The sequence below is a fragment of the Nerophis ophidion genome, linkage group LG06, assembly GCF_033978795.1.
Source record: "Nerophis ophidion isolate RoL-2023_Sa linkage group LG06, RoL_Noph_v1.0, whole genome shotgun sequence".
Lineage (NCBI taxonomy): Eukaryota > Metazoa > Chordata > Actinopteri > Syngnathiformes > Syngnathidae > Nerophis > Nerophis ophidion.
This window is the reverse complement of record NC_084616.1, coordinates 27858085-27879403: the sequence shown is the minus strand read 5'-3', so window position 1 is coordinate 27879403 and position 21319 is coordinate 27858085. Positions and strand designations below refer to the sequence as shown.

Sequence of the window (21319 nt, the reverse complement as noted above, 5' to 3'; positions counted from 1 at the left end):
TCTATAGAAAATTACTATATCGTTGTATTCGAGTATACGTTCTCACACAGTTGCTTTTAGCTGCGGGCATTACACTGCAGGCTCTTCCCACTCTTTCTTTGTCGCCTTCTCACGGAGAGATAAAACAAGCGCAACTTCTTACATATGTCACATACAGCAGAGAGGTAAGGCATGGTAACATTAGCTGTGATGCTAACAGAGTGGTACGAGTGGTAATACCAAAAAAAGAAGGTGCGAATCTAGTAACAAATGAATGAGGAATTAATTTCCCAAGAAAAACAGTCGAGGATCCATCGTCTGCCGTTGGTTTCGCTTCAAGCGGGAATATGTCGAACATACAACCGTAACATGTCAAGTATGCGGCAAAAGCGTAGAAAAAGTAGCGGCTCTACTAATGTAGCATCATTTGAAAAGTCACCTGCTAGAGAATGAAGAGTGCTTGAAACTCTGCATGTCAACATCGGCGTTTGGTGCCACACTAACAAAATGCTGAAGTAATTATTTCCGGATCAACACCGTATGAAAAAAATTGTCAACAACCGAAGGAGATAACGTCCGCAGGAACCTACCACATGGCAAAAGACGTACACTATTTGATTTCCTATTATGCAGCAAATTTTTATTTTACAGTTTTTGGAATATCTTGTGACATCATGCGCAAAACTGCACTAATAGCTTGTTTTAAAATCTAGCACTTTCTGTTTTGAAATGACATGAATGTTTGTGCCACTGCTTAATAACTGTTTAATAAAAAGCTTTGGGAAATTGACTTAGTTGTGATTTCCCTCTCCGCATGAAAGTTTAAAATGAGCATATATTAATGTAGTATGAAGAATAATCTTTTAATGTAGACACATAGAATCATCATACTGGTGTGATTATATGCATAAAGTGTTCATTCAAGGCTAAGGCAAAATATCGAGATATATATCGTGTATCACGACATGGCCTAAAAATATCGAGATATTAATAAAAGGCCATACAGCCCAGCCCTAGGTGAAAACGATTTTGATGCTATAAATATGGAACTTAGAGCCAAGCTATTTTGACATCAATGGATTGCTTACCCAAAATCAACAGGAAACGTCCCCGGCCAGCTGGACCAGATGAACAACTGTCCATCCAGTCAGTCACATTAATATCAATCATGATAGACGCAGCATGCCATGCGTGTTAGTACAACTATAGTACATACACTGTCTTGCTAGCTCTGCTGTGTACTAACAAAACATGAATTGTGGGCTAATACTTTATAGATACTGCAAGATGATTATTATTCATGTTTTTCAGTCAATACAAATTGGTGTCGTATCGCAATGTTTACCATTTCAAACTCAAACGCATTTCGTGTTGTTGTAGAAACTAGTTTATCTCTTGCCGTGGATAGCTTTTATGGCTAATACCGTAGCATGCGTAATGTATTATTACACTAGAAAAAGAGTTCCTCGGTGTTTGCTCTAACAATAACAATGTTGCTACAGCTCGGTTGTTATATGGGTTACAAAATGTAAATTATTTATTGTTGACAGTTTTTGAATGCATTTTTAAAGTGATTTAGAGATAGAGTTGGTTGCTATCATTAGTTGGATTGCTAGCCACCTAGGACGAACCAATTTTTATGTTTTAGAATGCAAAATTAAAGTGTCTCTTATCTCTCATAATGATCGTGAACAACAGGTAAAATAAAAATAAAAAAGTGCAGTTCCCCTTTAAAAATGTGCCCTAAATTCGTACTATACTTACTGTTACCTAGTTTTGAGCAAATTAAAGACTTGTAATTTAGTAAATCATATAAAACACGTTCCTGTATGACATTCTGACTACCAAATTGCAAATATTGAGCTATTGTTTTCACCAACTTTTAATTCCATCCATCCATTTCCTACCGCTTATTTCCTTTGGGGTCGCGGGGGGCGCTGGTGCTTATCTCAGCTACAATCGGGCGGAAGGCGGGTTACACCCTGGACAAGTCTCCACCTCATTACAGGGCCAAATTTTATTTATGCAAATAATAACCTGTGATTATCATGATGAATCACAATTCAAGAGGGAGATTAATCTCATTTTAAAAAAATAATCACTTGGCAGCTTTAATATACAGTATATGTATATACATATATAGGCACATACATAAAGTGCTGAGTGACAGTAACGCCAAGACATATAAAGTAAATAATTAAAATAAAAAATAATAATCTAAACACCTTGTGATTGTTAGAAACCCTCATTATTGTACATACTGAAAATCATATTTATGTTATGTTTGTGCAATGTCTGAGTTTGACTCTCATTCAGATTTGCATCAGGAAGACCATCCAGCCTGAAAATTAAGGCAATACCATATATGGGATTAACTTGCTGTGACGACCCTGTATAGGGAAAAGCCAAAAGTGAAAAATAATGGATATATTATTATATTATTACTATATGTATTATTATAGTATTAAAATGCAAGCCTGTAAGCAATCTACAAGGTTTTTATAGAGGTTTAGTTAATACATATTGGAAATGCATGAGAAATATGTCCTAAATTGCCATAAAGCAGAATTAGGACATGGTGTCCTCTAAATATGTGGTTAATTGTAAGAAAATTGATTTAAAATAGCCTTGAGTTATTAATCAAATCAAATGTGCATGTTCCATCATAGTGTAAAAGTTAGACAGCTTTAGAACAGTGTCTTGAAAAGCGAACAACAGTTGTTGTTGTCTATTATTATCCACAATCCTTATGCAAGACAAGGACACATGTTTTTCTTTTTGTTACGCATTCTAAAATGCAAAAAAATCATGAGCAAAAATCATCTAACGATGGAGCCAATGAGAGTTGTTCTATTCTGCCTATAAAACGCTCAAAACATCAGAAAACCCTCCATCACTGTTTTATCCAAACGCTGTAATGTATGTGTAATGTAGTAACAGGCACATTCGTAATAACATGTAATATTTACGCATTTCTCACGGTGGCAGAGGGGTTAGTGCGTCTGCCTCACAATACGAAGTTCCTGCAGTCCTGGGTTCAAATCCAGGCTCGGGATCTTTCTGTGTGGAGTTTGCATGTTCTCCCCGTGAATGCGTGGGTTCCCTCCGGGTACTCCGGCTTCCTCCCACTTCCAAAGACATGCACCTGGGGATAGGTTGATTGGCAACACTAAAATTGGCCCTAGTGTGTGAATGTTGTCTGTCTATCTGTGTTGGCCCTGCGATGAGGTGGCGACTTGTCCAGGGTGTACCCCGCCTTCCGCCCGATTGTAGCTGAGATAGGCGCCAGCGCCCCCCGCGACTCCGAAAGGGAATAAGCGGTAGAAAATGGATGGATGGAGACGCATCACAAAGTTCTCTGTTCCCTACAACAACAACACTAGTGTGCGGGCGATATGGCAAAAAAAAAAAAATCACAATTATTTTTTTCAGAATATCCGATCTCGATTAATATCACAATTTTAAAATGTTTTTATTAAAGCGGATTGTCCCGTGCGGGATTATACACAGTACCATTGCATCCCTACTGTTTACTACTGCAGTATTTTGTTACAAAAATGTCTACAATGTATGATTGAGGTAATATATGCTGACAGCTGACAACTGTCATGTTTTTCATATATATAATTGTTTACTGGAGGGGCAACAATACAGGTAACCCACGCTACAGGCCGTATCTTGGTTTTTCGGGGCACAGTTTTTGTTCTTTTTGGTACATTTTGTGGAAGACAAAGAACAACTTTTTTTCCTCTCGAAGCTATTTAGTTGTTTTGCGTGTCATTGAAAAACATTATGCAGTAGACAAAGTAAAGTGAAGTTAATTATATTTATATAGTGCTTTTCTCTAGTGACTCAAAGCGCTTTACATAGTGAAACCCAATATCTAAGTTACATTTAAACCAGTGTGGGTGGCACTGGGAGCACGATGGGTAAAGTGTCTTGCCCAAGGACACAACAGCAGTGACTAGGATGGCGGAAGCGGGAATCGAACCTGCAACCCTCAAGTTGTTGGCACGGCCACTCTACCAACCGAGCTATACCGAATACTATAATACTTTTATCTAAATTGGACATTTACAAAACACTTTTAAATGATAAATTATTAATTTTATTCTTTAATTACTTGTATAGATCAGTGCTTCTCGTTAGTGGTTTGACAATCAACAAGCAGTGACCCACAATGGAGTTTTAAAAACTCAAATTCTGTATCTTATATGTAATGAAAGTGCAGTTTAAATTTGCGGTAGTGTAATATAATGTGTACCAACACATAAAACAAGTTTAATGATTATTTCAGGAACAAACATGTTTTTTTAATCCAAACCCAAAAAGAACACAAAGTGTCTGTCTGCAGAGTTTTTTTTAGTACATGTTATATAATGATAATAATAATAATGGAGTAGATTTATATAGCGCTTTTCTATCAACGAGATACTCAAAGCGCGCACAGAGAAGTGAGAACCCATCCTTCATTCTCTCCACATTCACACTTCGGTGGTGGTAAGCTACATTTTTAGCCACATTTGCCCTGAGGTAAACTGACGGAATCGTGGCTTCCAATTTGCGCCTACGACCACCACCATTCATTCACCAGTGTGAGCAGAAAAGATTCCACTTCTCACAGAAGAGGAATCTTTGCAGACGCATAAACAAAAAGTCTGATTAAAAAATATTTAGATATAAAAATGCCTTTTCTTAATAAATTAGTGGGTGTGTTGATTCGTCCATTCGGCACCAATTCAATCACAGAGACCAGTGACCCAACCACCGGGCCGCCGAATAATTTTTTATTATTTAATTTTTTATTTTATTAAATCAACTTAAAAAACACAAAATACACTTACAATTAGTGCACCAACCCAAAAAACCTTAAATTTTCATGACAAAAATAACGAAAAATTTGATTAAAAAAAATATATATGTGCTCATTATCACAACACCCATCATACTAGGAAGAGAAGATGCAGATATATGTATTTAGCACGTGCAATGGGATTTATCAACACTTATCACTGTTTTGCGTGCACTATTTTGCGTTTTGATTAACACATGGGGAAGCACGGTGGCGCAGTAGTTTATTGTTCTAGCCATATAATGAGAACGTCTTGGGTTCGATTCCCAGGCTCAGGGACTTTCGGTGGGGAACATGTTGTTCCCCTCACTGTGTGGGTTACCTGCGGGTACTCTGGCTTCATCTGACCTCCAAAGACAGTGCGCCTGGGATAAGCTTCAGTCCCCCAAAGGGACAAACATTTGAAAATGGATGGCTTTAGCATGTGTCAGAAGGACAGTTCCACACACAGCTACAGGGTTAGTTCAAGAAAGAAAGAGATGATGGACAGACGAGAATCCTCCGTCATATGTGCGTGTCAACATTATAGATGGTTAGAAATAAAAACATATTTTACATATTTTCTATTCATCAAACTCCATTTTATAATTTTATAGCTGATAGAGGATCTTCAAGGGCTGATTAAAACACAATTAGTTGCTGCGTTTTGGTGTCTTTAGGTGTTGTTGTTTTTTTAAATGACGTTCATTTTATTTACATAGAATATATATTTCATTAAAATATTTCTTCAATGAAAAAAACCTCTTTAAGTATGCATTTTGTTGCATCTTAAACCAAGTAAGTGCAGCCTCTCTCAAAAGGAGTGCATCTTTGGCGGTTAAAAAAAGAAGTCGTTTCATACACTACAGAATTGTGTCTCAAATATCCATAAAAAGAGTTAGATGTCTCCTGCATGTTTGAATACATAGTAAAACGCCCAAGTAGGAGCATTAGAACATGACTGTGCCATAAATGAAAGTGTCTCTGTGTTGATGCTCTGTATGGTAGACGCAAAATCCTCATTTAAATAAGGAGGTTTGCACCGTTTTTCAATTGCACATGCATGCAGTGTTTGTAAATCGCACGCTTCACGCTCACTAATAGTACACGCTATGTTATAGACTGCACATGCTCTTTAGTGCATGGTAATTATATCTCAGTATGTACATTTTCTGCTCTCACTATGATATATATTCACATTGGGATGAATAATTATTTGTAATCCTTCCAAAGGTTAAAAAAAATAAAAAAATTAATAAAAAAAATGCCACAAACAGACAAACGGCTTTTTGTGTTTTTCTCGCCATCTCCAGTTTGAAAGTCAAAGGTGATCAATTTTTTGGTTTATGGCCACAACCTTGGATTTTATCAATAAATTCAAATGTGTTTGTTTGCAGACAATTAAAAAAAGTAAAAAAATCAATTTTTTTTCCGATTGCTGCGGCACATTTTTTTGCCCCCACAAGCTTCTATAGCCCTTGCCTGCCCCCTTACTTCCTTAGTGGGGATTCAAAACACGGCTAGACGTTTGTTTCACAGAAAAGAAAAGTGTTGTCAGTACTTTAAATTTGTGGCAGCAGGCGTGGAACAAGTGACTGCACGGTGCAAAGTTATTCCAGGATCTGAAACAGCATCGAGCCAAGAGGGAGAAATGCAACTCTTTACGAGGCAAACCAGACAGCAACAACAACATTAAACCCCACCAAAGAAGCATCTTAAATTGGCAAAATCATTTATTTGTTGAGAAAGGAGAACGATGTACTGAGCGATCACTAAAGCAGTCGTTCTGCACATCCAAACCGGACAGCTCATACACGCTTGTGCGGCTGCAAAACTCTTGTGGAATTATAATGTATTTAATCATCAATATAGTGCTATGTTACAAGTGCAATGAAGTATACATTGTCTTTAACATCAGTACACACAAACAAGGAGCCCAGGATACTTCATGGAAAAAGATGTGTTTATCCACATACTTAAACTGTATAGTAATCTCCATATCTTACTTGTTTATTTAATTCCATACAATGTACAATACTACATTTTTATTAACAGTGGTATTTCATTCCAAACAGAAGTTTTAAGCTTGCACTTTATTGATCTGATTGATTTTTATTTATATTTAATGATTAGCGACCCCAAAAGGGACAAGCAGTAGAAAATGGATGGATGGATGAATGGATGGATGGAATCTTTATTGATTTATTGAGTTTATTTATTTGCATGCAATGCACAATACTACATTTTTGTTTACAGAAGTACTGTATTCAAGAAGAAGTATTGCCTCCGAGGGGAAGCTCATTTAGACAAATTCATATATATTTTTTTAAAAATAACACAATACAAACTAGAATGTTGCTAAGAATAAGATGCAGCGTATGCAGTGTAATTTCAAACAACTAGTTTTTGATTAAATAAAAACAAAACTTGTTTTGAATTATCTCTGTCAATTGTATTAATTAGTTTCTTTATAAAGTAGGGGGAAAAATCTGAAAAAAATATTAAATACATTTTTTTTAAAGCAGAGATTTCGTTTTTAGGCCACATGGCCCAGGCTTATGACAAGAATAATAAAACAATTACTTACTGTACAATGTCTGCTGTCACTAGGAGCTGACTGATGGGAGGTTCATATCTTCCCATTTAGATGAAGAATTAAATCATAATCCAGGCAGAGCCTTAAAAAAAAGGTGGACGCAAACAAGTGTTTTCTCATGTCATTCTTGCCATCTCCGGGTTTAAGTTGGATGTCAATGTTGAGAAACTTCTCAGTTTATGGCTACAACCTTCTACTATCCATGTGAGAAACATGATTTATAATTTAGAAATAATTTTCACAAGCTCAGTGGCGATGCAGCAGCATAAGCGTCAGTATGTTAATATAGCAGAACAAGCTAGTGATCACGGCGCCTCTAAAAAAAAGTTTGTCTGCGCTAGCGTTTATAATAACAATATCACTAATACTTGGTTAATGTTCAGGTCACAACATGTAAATGGAGTATTTTTGCCGGGTTTTGGATGTTTTTGAGCTGCATTGTTAGACACCTCGTACTTGCCGTATATAAAAATTAGAAGGCATTAAAAAAAACCCTAAGTGTAAATTCCCCAAAAAAGTGCAGTTCCCATCTAATAAAGTCAGAGTACCAATGATTGTCACACACACACTGGGTGTGGTGAAATGTGTCCTCTGCATATGACCCATCCCCTTGTTCACCTCCTGGGAGGTGAAGGGAGCAGTGAGCTGCAGCGGTGGTCGCGCCTTAGGATATTTTTTGGTGATTTAACACCCAATTCCAACCCTTGATGCTGAGTGCCAAGCAGGGAGGTAATGGGTCCCATTTTTATAGTCTTTGGTATGACTCGGCCGAGGTCTGGACTCACGACCTACCGATCTCAGGGCGGACACTCTAACCACCTATAATACTGACACACACAGAGAAAAAGGTCTCTGTTGTACATTTGTGATCATCAACAACAACCAGGTGGGCCACACAGCTCAGCTATGACATGCGCCTGCAAGAAAGGCACCAGCTCCTCAGCCTGCAGAGCTCAAGGGGTATGAAAGAGTGTCCCGCGATGAAGCCACAGCATCAGGAAAGTGCTGTACACGAAGGAGCCTCATTTGTGGGACTGCGAAGCACTTAACAAAGAACAATCATTCATACGCAGTCTACAATCGCTCATCACTGCCATAAAACACACGCACGCACACACACACACAGTATGCCTGTGAATCATACCACATCGCTTTTGGACAGAATTGTTATCAAGGGTTTTCACCGCTCAAGTAATGCCAAGATAATCATCTCTTAGCTCTCTCGGCTGCTCTGTAACAACACGTACAGTGCTATTGGCGCGCCACTTGTCAGCCGCATGCTTTTGTGAGCGTGAGTGCTGAGTGGGTAAAGCGACGCCGGATTGATCCCCTCGGCCCATTTATCATTAGCGAGTGACTGAGGGCTGCCCCGAGGCGCGGCCTACTTCAGACGCCGCATGCCTGCCCTGCACACAGACTGAGAAAAGTTTCCCGTCACAAGAGTCTACGTTGATTGGAATCAAGGGTATGTACAGTAAAAGTTAGATACCATCCTATCTGCTCTAATTTGCCAGATTATATTGCCAGGGGAAGACATATAACACCATTTGTTCTTCCTAGTTGACATTACCAGATGTTCCAGAAGATACTTTGGTAGTCCAACTATTTTATTTCAGGCGCGTAAGGCACATGCGCCCGTTTGAGGTCAAATAACTCAAACCACACTCTGATAGCTCACCAGTTACAGACATCTATGACGGGAGAACCACTAATCCGTGTCAAAAAGTCAACATAATGTTGGGACTGTTGCGTCACATTCGGTCTGCGCGCTGCTGTCCGGGGAAAAAGTCTTCGCGGCTTGGCGAAGGGAAGACTTTTGGTGGTCCACTGCGAGGCGGCGTTGTGCTGGCTGTTTTCTGACACGATGGCGAGGCATAATGGATGCGTGTTGCTACCCCAGGGATGCAACAGTAGACCGAATGTGACGCAACAGGGACCCCTTCAAGTAGGGCCCTATGAAATGCGTTTACATTTTTTCCAAATCCTGTTTTTAAGTTTTATTTTTTAGAATTCTTACTATCACAGGGACATGAGCAACCTTTGAGAAAAAAGAGGAATAAAATAATGTGATTTGATGTCTTTAAATGTTTGGCTAATACTAAAATAGGAAATCAGTAAACTGCTCCCATGGATGATGGGTAGGATCCTCCATCCCCTTGTCTGTTTCACTTCCGGTTCACCATCGCTGTGTCTGATTTACTTCCGGTTCACTGACACAGGAAAACAACCTTTTGCAAGATCTCGCAAAAATTATTGCGAGATCTCGCAAAAGTATTACAAGATCTCGCAAAACATTTTTTTCCCTCCATGTCCCTTTAGGGCATGGGTGTGAAACTCTGGCCCGCGGGCCAAATTTGGCCTGCCGTGTAATTTCATTTGGCCCTTGAGGCAATATCAAATTAAGATTAGAGGTGGCCCGCCGCTGTAACACCACATTCACCACTAATACTCATACTCGTCAACCCTCCCGATTTTCCCAGGAGACTCCCGAAGTTCAGTGCCCCTCCCGAATTTCTCACAATTTCCACCCGGACAATAATATTGGGGGCAGGCCGTAAAAGCACTGCCTTTGGTGTTCTCTACATGTCGCCACGTCCGCTTTTCCTCCATACAAACAGCGTTCCGGCCCACTCACATAATATATGCGGCTCATACACACACACAAGTGTATGCAAGGCATACTTGGTCAACAGCTATACAGGTCACACTGAGGGTGGCCATATAAACAACTTTAACACTGTTACAAATATACGCCGCACTGTGAACCCACAGCAAACAAGAATGACAAACACATTTCGGGAGAACATCCGCACCGTAACACAACATAAACACAACATAAACACAACCGAACAAATACCCAGAACCCCTTGCATCCCTAACTTTTCCGGGATGCTACAATATACACCCCCGCTACCACCAAACCCCGCCCCAACTCAAACCCGCAGCCGAAAAGAGGCATTCAATTTGTATTTTCATTTTATTTGATATGCCATTGATATTTTTTTATTATTATTATTTAAAACTCGATTTTGCATGTCACTATAATGTTAAATAAGCCTTGCTTGGTCAATATTCAATGCAAAACTTGTTTGGGTCCCTATTAAAGGATTAATTTGTTCAACCTCGGCCCGCGGCTTTGTTCAGTTTAAAATTTTGGCCCACTCTGTATTTGAGTTTGACACCCCTGCTTTAGGGGCTCTGTACATTTCTACCCTATATTTTAACTTTATATTTATTCTCATCTACCAACCAATTTTGACTGTCGTTTTGCCACTTAGTTGTCCCATGTAATGTACCAAAAAAAATGTATTTTTTTTTTTTTCATAGATTGTTTACTAACATTATCAAAGACATGCACTTGGGGATAGGTTGATTGGCAACACTAAAAATTGGCCCTGGTGTGTGAATGTGAGTGTGAATGTTGTCTATCTATCTGTGTTGGCCTGCGATGAGGTGGTGACTTCCGCCCGATTGTAGCTGGGATAGGTTCAGCACCCCCTGCAATCCCTAAGGAAATAAGCGGTAGAAATGGATGGATGGATCGATCGATCATCATTGAATATGTAATTTAGAATTCTATGACATGCATGCATGCAAAGAACTCAGGAAACATTTCCCATTTGGCAACTTTATCCAAGAGCTGCGCTCACTCAAGTAATATTATTCCAGAGTTGTGACCTCTGTTTACAGGCTGTCACGTTAAAATATACCTTCTTGCAGGCTACTATTAAATACTGTAAAACTACAACTGCTCTGGAACTAACAGTGTTCAGATTGTAATCCAAATATGATTAGCAGCAAAGTGGACAGCCGTTAACATTGTGGCTCATAGACCAAACAGAGGCAACAACAATTAAGCTAGCTAAATGGTTAGCTAACTATTGAGCATGTTTCAGTTCTCCTGATCATCTCTTCAGTGTGGCGTTTAGAAACAGCGAGTAACTGCTGCTGAGGCGAGATTTCAACACATCTTGTTTGGATAATATTTTATTGATACTTCCTTAAAATAACCCAGACTTGATATTTTGACATAAAAATTAATATCTAAAAATGTGAAATTCCACATTTTTGTGGAAATTGCACATGCCTGCATCTACACCAGAATTTTTACCATCAAACCAGGGGTGTCCAAACTTTTCCCACCGAAGGCTGTAACTGTAAAGTGAAAGAATGTGGGGGGACACTTTTTGTACCTTTTGTACATAAAAAATTCGACAACCAGTTAAAAATGTAATATATCAGTATAAGCTAAAGTATTTGAAAAAAAAACAGTGTTATCTTGGATTTTATGTTTACAGGTGGCCCAGCAAATAGTGTTTAGTCTCATATCTAACATACATCATTAATAAAAATGTATTCTATTTTTCAGAACATGTCAAGGGCCAATAAAAATTGGCTGTGGGACAAAAACCTACTCAGTGGCCCAGTGGTTAGAGTGTCCGCTCTGAGATTGTGTAAGTTGTGAGTTCAAACCCCGACTGAGTCATACCAAAGACTATAAAAATGAGACCCATTACCTCCCTGCTTGGTGCTCAGCATCAAGGGTTGGAATTGGGGGTTAAATCACCAAACATTATTCCGCTGCTGCCCACTGCTCCCCTCCCCTCCCAGGAGGTGATCAAAGGGATGGGTCAAATGCAGAGGACAAATTTCACCACATCTAGTGTGTGTTTGACAATCATTGGTACTTTAACTTTAACTTAAAATGGCACCCGGGCTTCACTTTTGACACTCCTGATTTACACTTATTTGTGCTTTGTGTTGATTAAATGCGAAAATTCTTACATGTATTGATACAATACATCCTTGGACAATTTTGCCCTGTATTCATGTTAAAGCAAAATAATGTCGTAACATAACTACTGTAAGTTTACATGCTTTCAAGAAAAATAAAGTTCAAATAAATCAGTTATTATTTGGTGGTCAAATTATAGTATTAGCAGCCGTCAATTTATCAGTAACTTACCATTGAAGATGTTTAAGATGCAACATGTACTGGCATTGGCTGGCTAGCAATGGCAAAGTGTTTTTATGTGTTTTTCACATGGCTTTTTCGCAAAAAAAAAAAAAGGCATATTATCTGACACGTAGATGTAATTTGGAAACTGTTTGCCCCACTATTTTGAAGTAAGAAATACGATTCATAGGTTATTTTCGCACACTTGTGTTCAAGGTGGCCGCTTTGAGGACCGAGTGACAGGCATTGAGTTGGCCCGAGAAGGAGGCAAGGCTGACGCGGCTGAAGGAGCTAAGTAAAAAGTTAGTTTTAAAGCAGAGAAGTTGAGAGTTTGCAAGAAAGTGCTCTGTATCGCCAGACAAACATCACACGTTATCCGTTATAATAATAACACATTTACTTGGCGCCACTGTAGTGGCTGTTGGTTGCAGGAGCCCTGTGCTTTTGTGTTTCCTCCTTCATGTTCTCGATGTTTCCCTCTTGTTTTCACGTGTTTTATGCCTTTTGGGTCGGGCCATTTTGGGACTGCACAACGATGGGTGGCACTTTCGTAATTTTGTGATACTCGCTCATCTGCCTGGGATGAAGTTGGCCCTTTTGGTTGCTATGTTGGGTCTATTCCTGGCTCTGGTCGTGCTGTCCCCCAACCCAGCAGACAATGCCGCGTAGTATGTTGGTGCTGAAATTATGTATTTTTGTTTTGTTTTGTCGTTTGTCTATTTGTGCTTCAATTGTATGCCTAATATGTCTTATTTATCGCTCATTTTTGAGAATGTTGGTTGTGTTTTACTTTAGTAGCTGTATGTAGAAATTCCCCCCGGAACTGTCAGCCTGGTGCATGAACTCACTGCTCTTTTAATGTATTTTATGTTTGTTGTGTTCTTTAATGTTTCCCTCTTGTTTTCATATCAAGATGGCGCCGCAGATGGCCGTCACGGTACTGCACAGTATACTCAGTCAAATTCCTTGTGTTAAACATACTTGGCCAGTGAAGCTGATTCTGATTCCCGTGACTTCCCGCTTTCAATAGTAGATTAGATTTTTATTATCAATTCCATGATTACATCCACAACTCTGTCAACGCGGAATTCATAGGGCCCTATATCTGTACCCCAACAGTAAACACCAAGAGAGGTTCAGGACCAAAAGGAAAAGCAGGCGTAAAGGCCTCATTTCCATTTCTTATTTCAGAGACATGTTTGCATTAGTCCCATTAGTCGACATAATCGACCATGAAAACAAGTCGACTGCAATTTTTTTAGTGGATGTATCGTTTTAATGCTGAGTCCTTACACATTCTAGCCGTGTCCCACAAAATTGAGAACAACAAGTAACAACAAGCTACAAGAGGCTGCATTGACCGCATTGTCTAAGCAATATAGCATCCTGGCAAAGGTGGCCAACCCAGCAGCTATTGTACAGTATGTTCATACTTAGAGAGGCGGCACTCGTCAATACTAACATTCACCTCCATGGCGGATGATAAAGAAAGTAACATAATCACTGGAAGACGAGCACTAGCTAGTTATCAAGAGAACAGGAGCCGACAATGTTCTTAATTACGCCATGCAACACTCACACACACTAATTTCAGCAAAATTCATTATTAGGCAGAGCAAACTAACAGAAAGAGGTAACAGATATTTGTATTTGTTGTTTGGATTAGGCAACTCTTCACAATTTCGTCGAACGATTAGTCGCTAGAACATTTGTCGTTAGTGGCAGCACTAGATTAGCAGCACAAGTAGTGCAATGATTCTCACAACTCTACTATACATAATGGTAACAAAGAATTTAAATAATTTAGTTGGATTGTTATCAAACAGCATTACATTATCAGGAAAATACAGACCAACTTTTAAAGTTCACTTTCATATCCTCAGTGCATGGACGTGAATATACTTTATGAAACAATTAGGGAAGAGTAGTCTTTAAGTAACACAGAACTGTGGTTGCTACCTCAACAAAGGGTGCCAAAAGTTCATACAGGTAAGATCAATAATTTTCACAACTTTGTGAAGATAAGAGATTCAAACAAACTGTGTACCACACGAAACTGACTATATAACTATAATTCAGAATGAAAATGTTTTTTCTCCACACATCATGTTCATATGCTGTCTATGTATGTTAGTGACCTATCTCTCTCTTGCTCCCACTTTGTGAGCACACAAACGCTGTTATTACATTTATTATCGCCGTAGTAGGAGTATTGAGTATGGCCAACAGTAGCCATTATTTTTATCTTTTAGTAATGGTAAAACCCCTGATAATAATGTTACAGTTATTCATACACATATGTTTATATATGTTGTTTTCCTCCAATCACTTGTCATCTACTCTGTCCCTCTACGACAGGCATATTTAACTAAATTGTTTTAAGGCCCACTTTCCCAGGAAGCTAAGGACCGGGGGGGACAGACTTCTCCCTTCACTGTTAGTCTTATTGTGTGTATTTCAAAGAACCGGCGTCCTCTACAGTAGACATTTGATTTCAGTCTATTTATTTAATCGGTTATAGGAGGGCTCCGCTGTTTTTAAGGACCTTCTGCAAAAAATCTAATCGAAAATCATCTCCATGACAGTAATCTAGTGTTAAGAGTCTGCTACAAAAATGTGAGCCTCTCACAAATCTTTTAAACTGGACTAGCGGGCCACCAGCTGAATAGCCACAATAATGAAAAAGAGAGGACCTGAAATGGAACCTTGAGGAACACCACTAATATAACTAAAGATGTTGAACAAATGACTACATCTGAAGTAAACAGGCTACAGCAGGCCTGGGCAATTATTTTGACTCTGGGGCCACATTTAGAGAAAAAAATGTGTCCGGGGGCCGATATATCTATTTTTAGGAGCACTAAAACAAAACCTCACAATAATGTCGGATTGAATGCTAAAAACGTTATGACAGACCGCCTTAAAAAACCTAATGGAATTAGGGTTTTTTGATTGACATATTTTACAATCAAGTGAAACGCAACAAAAATGCAATAAACAGTGAAATATGAACGTGAGGGGTACAAAATAAACCCACCTACAGCTCCCTCGCCCCATTCTCACCACATTCTACAGAGGCACTATAGAGAGCCTGCTGACCAACAGCATCTCTGTCTGGACTGGAGCCTGCAATGCCTCAGACTGGAAGTCTCTCCAGAGAGTGGTGAGGACGGCGGAAAAGATTATCAGGACTCCTCTTCCTCCTATCCAGGAGATCGCAAAATGCCGCTGCCTGACCAGGGCTCAGAAAATCTGCAAAAACTCCTGCCACCCCCACCAACGACTGTTTTCACTGCTGGACTCTAGGAAGAGGTTCCGCAACCTCCGAAGCAGAACCTCCAGGTTCTGTAACAGCTTCTTCCCTCAGGCCGTATTACTCTTGAACCCATCATAATTAAATTATCCCCTCAACTCCCCCAAAATGGATTAATTCGCTGGAATAAAAAAGACAATATAACATACATCAATAAACCTGGATGCATATGCAAAAGTGCAATATATTTATCTGTACAGTAATCTATTTATGTATATCTGCACCTTATTGCTTTTTTTATCCTGCACTACCAAGACCTAATGCAACGAAATGTTGTTCTTATTTGTACTGTAAAGTTCAAGTTTGAATGACAATAAAAAAGAAGTCTAAGTCTAAGTCTAAGTCTATATATCTGATATACAGTATCACTAAGCTTTAGAACTTTGTTGTGAAAATCTCCTTCCGCGTCTGTGGAAAGGCTTCCCACCCACATTGCTTGGTGCCTCGTCTGAGCTGCTGTGACGTCTATTACCATAGTAACTAATTAGATGACCATAGTAACTAATTAGATTACCATAGTAACTGGTATATCAGCCATAAGCGCAGATTCCAACTATTGAAATACTTTGTATAGTTAAAGACTTACGGTCATTAGAAAACATCACTGCACATCATAATGGCAGCTACACTTTCCATCTTAGAGATCTAAAAAAATTATTTGGGAAAGTCCGCATGAGGCCCCTAGGCCTTAATTTACCCAGGTCTGGGCTACAGCAACACCTTAGTTAAACATAAAACATTATAAAAAAAAATGTGTAGCTTCCAAAAAAGGAAAGGACTTAAAGGTGTGTCTTGAGGAACGCCTCAGTTATGTACGGTAAATCCCAAGTTTGGAACCCCAGTGTTCTATCTTTGTTTGCAAGGTTACAATGCAAATGCAAGGATCTGCCAATGTGTTTACAGTGGTCCAAGTTTCTCCATACCAGTGTTTTTCAACCACTGTGCCGTTAGATTACCTTCCTGCTTGGCACTCAGCATCAAGGGTTGAAATTGGGGGTTGAATGACCATAAATGATTCCCGGGCGCGGCACTGCTGCTGCCCACTGCTCCCCTCACTTGCCAGGGGGTGATCAAGGGGATGGGTCAAATGCAGAGGACAGATTTCACCACACCTAGTGTGTGTGTGACAATCATTGGTACTTTAACTTTAACTTTAGATACTGTCTGGTGTTCCGTGGGAGATTCTGTCATTTCACCTATTTGGGTTAAAAATATTTTTGGCAAACCAGTAATTACAATCCGCAAATAATGTGCCGTTTTTGAGTGTTTGTGCTGTCTAAAGCGTGGCAGCGTAACCATGTATTACACTTCCATATCAGTAGGTAGCAGCAGGTAGCTAATTGCTTTGTCGTGATCACAGCGGGAGGCAGTGTGCAGGTCAAAAATGTATATAAGGCTTAAACCAAAAATAAGAAAAGATGAGTGCTGGTAAGAAAAGGCATTGAAGCTTAGGAAAGGCTATGCAGAATGAAACTAAAACTGAACCGGCTACAAAGTAAACAAAAACAGAATGCTGGATTTACAGCATGTGGAGCAGAGAAGGCGTCCACAAAGTAAAAACGTTTGTACATCCGTACATGACATCACAATCAACAATGTCCCCTCAAAGGATAGCAACAACTTAAATATTCTTGATTGCTAAAACAAAGCAGGTGTGGGGAATAGTGCTAAGGGAAGAAATGAAACTGCTACAGTAAATACCAACAAAACAGGAAAAGCCACTAAAATAGGAGCACGAGTCAAGAACTAAAACACTACACACAGGAAAACACAGAAAAATTTGGCGTGATGTGACAGGTTGTGACAGTACACCTACTTTGAGACAAGAGCTATAGTGATGCATACTTGGTTATGGTTTGAATTCATATCCAACACTTGCGAGAACTTTTTACTGTCAGTATCGGCTGCTGAGTTTCATTTTTAATGTTTTCTGCTGGTGATGTGCCTCCGGATTTTAACAATGAAAAAAATCTGCCATGGCTCAAAAAAGGTTGAAAAACACTGCTCTATACAACAGGAGCCCTCTCGTATTGGAATAGTTGAATGCCCTACTCTACTCTTATTTCTCTATTTCAACTGGTCCAGACAGATGGCTCCCTCGTAGAGTCCGGGTTCTGTTTACGGAGAATTTTCCCTTCCTCGTGTCCTTGATCATGTGGGTATTCAGTTGGTTTTCCTTAATGTATGGGGAGCATGGTTCTTGACCTGTGCAGTGTCTAAAGTGCCTTGAGATAACTTCTGTTTTGAATTGGCTTTACTTAAATAGACTGGACTTGACTTAGTGGAAAAAATATAAATGTAGCTTCCATCACCAAATATGCTTATAAGACATCATATCTAACCTTGGTTCGCTTATAAAAGTTGAACAAAACTATAAAATGGCTTTGCTGACGGAGCGTGTGTAACTTTCCTTAAGGTCCGACTGGGAAAAAGCGCAGCTACTTCATTAAATGCAAAGGAAAGGAAGCAGAGACAAAGCAAACAAAGCAAGAGTTTGGTGCAAAAGGAAAAGGGGGAGTGAATGTCGGGGGTGGGTGGGGGCTCTCTCTCCTTCTCTCTCTCTCCTCTCCAGAGTGGAGGCAGCATCTCTAGGTAAGCGGCCCCGTCTCTCAGGCCTCAGATTGCCAAGGCTGCTCGGTTCCCACAGTGTGACCGGACCTGGATGTGGCCTTCCTCCCCACTCCGGCGGCCCTGTGTCTTTAGACCCCCAGGCCCCAGAGCAGAGGTTACACCAACACAGCCAAGCATGGCAACATGTCAGGCCCACACCAACCGTTGCCTTGGTGCTGCCGCATTAGAGAAGAGCTCCTGACTGTGTTGGAGGGAAAGTGATTTGCCATGACGTATATACTCCTGCTCTGTGCAAGCTTGATCTCTCAGGTTTCTCCTCTTTTTTTTGTCATCCTCTCCATCACATCCTCAAATCCACTCTCCTCTCATTCCACTGTGTCTCTTCCCACCCCCTAAGTAATGACTGATGTCTAAGTGCCATGATTAGCCTGACATTGATGAAAGACAAAGACCTTTGTCAGGAACATCTGCCTTGAATAACTGTTGAGCTGACAAATTGTACATTTTTAAAGGCTTTGTTCATCCCGCGGTGCAAAAATTGTTCCCAGCTTGCCGACTTGTCAGTGGCACGGATGTCAAGAGCAATATTTATTTTCGGTGTGGATACAAAACAGGCTCTCAAATAGCTTCGGAGCCACAGGAAGTGAGGCCTGCTCACTGGTGACCGACCAACAGGTGCACGCCATTCCACACCAACACTCACTCCACTCTGCAAGGAAGCGTGTAATCAATGTTGCAGACAATAAAGTCAGAAAAAAGTAGTTCTAATTGCAAAATGTAAATATTGAGTTTTCCCACAAGTGGGGGCAGACCACCCAGGATGCAAAAGAGTCACCCACCCCCTTTCTTTTTTCTTTTTTCGCCGTGTCGACCGCCCGAGAGATGTCTTTTTGTGTGTGTGAAACATCTCCGTCTTTCTTTGCATGCAAATACTTCTGGCAGGGCCCAGCTTGAGCATTTAGCATTGTGGGAAAAAAAAAATAAAGTGATGATAACCTGAGAAGAGCGGGACAATGTGGAATACTGTGCCCCGCTTGTTCCTGCAAGGTGTCGGGAATGGCGGGGATTGAGGCCGGGCCGGCTTGTGTGTGCTCTGGAGCGTTTTCTCACAGGACAGGGGAGCAAGAGGGCAGGCGGCGGGGCAGCTCGGCACTGTAGCTGCAGTGTCTGACACTCACAGGCTCCTGCGTGTGTGCGTTGCAGCCGGGTGTCAAATACTTGTCTGGGCTGTGACAAATGCCTCCTGCTAGTCTCGCGGCAAGTACCTGCAGGATGGGCTATGAAACATAAGCCTTCAGCTCAAGATCAAAGTCAAGCCCTGGAATGACAGCAAACCTCATTGGGATGACATTTATTCTTCCCCAAATTTGAGAGTGAAGTTCTTTAAAATCAACATGTTGTGTCTTTAACGCACTCACACAACTTGTGGCACTTTCTTAGAGCTCAGTGGCTCTGTTAGGGAGCACTTATCATTGGGAGCTTTACTTGAACATAAATGAGCACATCGCAGCAGTTGTCAGATAGTAAGTGAAAGAGGTGAAAACTTACCTTGGCTGGTTTTACTTCCTGAAGTGGACTGTTGGACAAAGGCGACCAGGCAAAAGCCCACAAATCCAAAGCTGGCTCGTATGAAGGCGTGCACGTTCATGGTGACTTTCTGGAAGGATCTAGAAAGATATCTTGCCGCTCTAGAAAGGTGCACGCGCCACTAAATTAGCGCGATATTAGTCCTCGTGGACGCGCGCGGACCACGATCCGGTGCGAGCTCCCCTTTTTTTTTTTTTTTTTTTTTTTAAATATCTTGTCTATTTTTTTTTTTAAGCAAATGTCTTTACGCCTGCTTAAAATGCGGAGCGCGTGGAGGCTTTTCTGTTATCATGTTTCGAGGCAGACCAATGTCAATTTGAGAAGGAGAGACGGAGAGAGAGAGAGAGAGAGAGAGAGAGAGAGAGAGAGAGAGAGAGAGAGATGGAGCTGTGCGGCGGATTTGGCAGGAAAAGGGGAGGAGAGAAGACTAAGAAGAAGAAGAGGAAGAAGAAGACGTTTCCGAGATGCAGTCTGGACTCTTCTTCGTGGCTTCTCCTAATAGAGATGGGATTAACGGCTCTTTGAAGTGAACCGGTTCTCTTCCTTTCAAAGAGCCGTTCAAAAGACAAAAGTTGTGTTTTTCTGAACTTTTTTTAATCAAGGATATTGGAGACAGTCATGAGATGAGATGTGGATGAGAATTGTCACCGATATTATTCTATTGGCGGGATTTATTCTATTATTTTGCAAGGTTATTGTGAACATTGCGTAAGGCGGTGCAGGGCCCTCCCTGGCTAAATTGGGGCCTGAAACATTATTTCTCCAGGGACATTAAAAATCATTAAAAGTCAATAAATGGATTTTGCGCAAATTAAGGTATAAATGGCAATTTAAAAAGCATTTGTTAGCCCTGCGATGAGGTGGTGATTGTCCAGGGTGGTAATAATTGCATATGGTCTTAAAACAGGGGTGTCAAACGTACGGCCCGAGGGCCAAATCAGGCCTGCCAACAGGTTTTAACCGGCCCGCAGAATGAATTTGCCTAGTATAAAACTTAACCTGAAATTTTTTTATGAAAAAAACTGCTGTTCTAAATGTATCCCCTGGATGTCGCTAAAGTAATTATTTGTGTCTTTTTTGATGATGCTACATTTCTACAAAATAAAACACATATGTTAGTACATCGGTCGAGGAAAATGATCAAACAACATTAATAAGTTAAGTTAAAGTGCCATTGATTGTCACACACACACTAGGTGTAGCGAAATTTTTCTCTGCATTTGATGCATCAACCTTGATTACCTCCTAGGAGGTGAGGGGAGCAGTGGGCAGCAACGGTGGCCGCGCCCGGGAATCATTTTGGGGATTTAACCCCCAATTCCAACATATTGTAATTTGATTTTGACATTTTTTTTTTTATCTTGGTAGATTGAAAATTAACACCAATAAGTAGACTGTTGAACATTATCACATAATTTATTCAGAAAATATGAATAACGACAAATAAAGATAGAATACTATTAACCGTAACATGTAAATGTAAAA

At 40.2% G+C, this 21319-nt stretch overlaps 1 protein-coding gene across 4 annotated transcripts in view; it reads right to left on the bottom strand.

The window, feature by feature from the left end:
* The window catches only part of scube3 (signal peptide, CUB domain, EGF-like 3), a 269267-nt gene extending 249091 nt beyond the window's left edge, over positions 1 to 20176 (bottom strand). For 3 of the 4 annotated variants that reach the window (XM_061903268.1, XM_061903269.1, XM_061903266.1), the window contains exon 1: positions 19796 to 20175. In XM_061903268.1, the coding sequence (XP_061759252.1) occupies positions 19796 to 19895 (100 nt within the window). In that variant the 5' untranslated portion in view covers positions 19896 to 20175. Of the gene's footprint in view, positions 1 to 19795 lie in introns of all 4 variants that reach the window. The other variant, XM_061903267.1, reaches the window with a different exon arrangement.
* Between the last annotated feature and the right edge of the window lie 1143 nt (positions 20177 to 21319).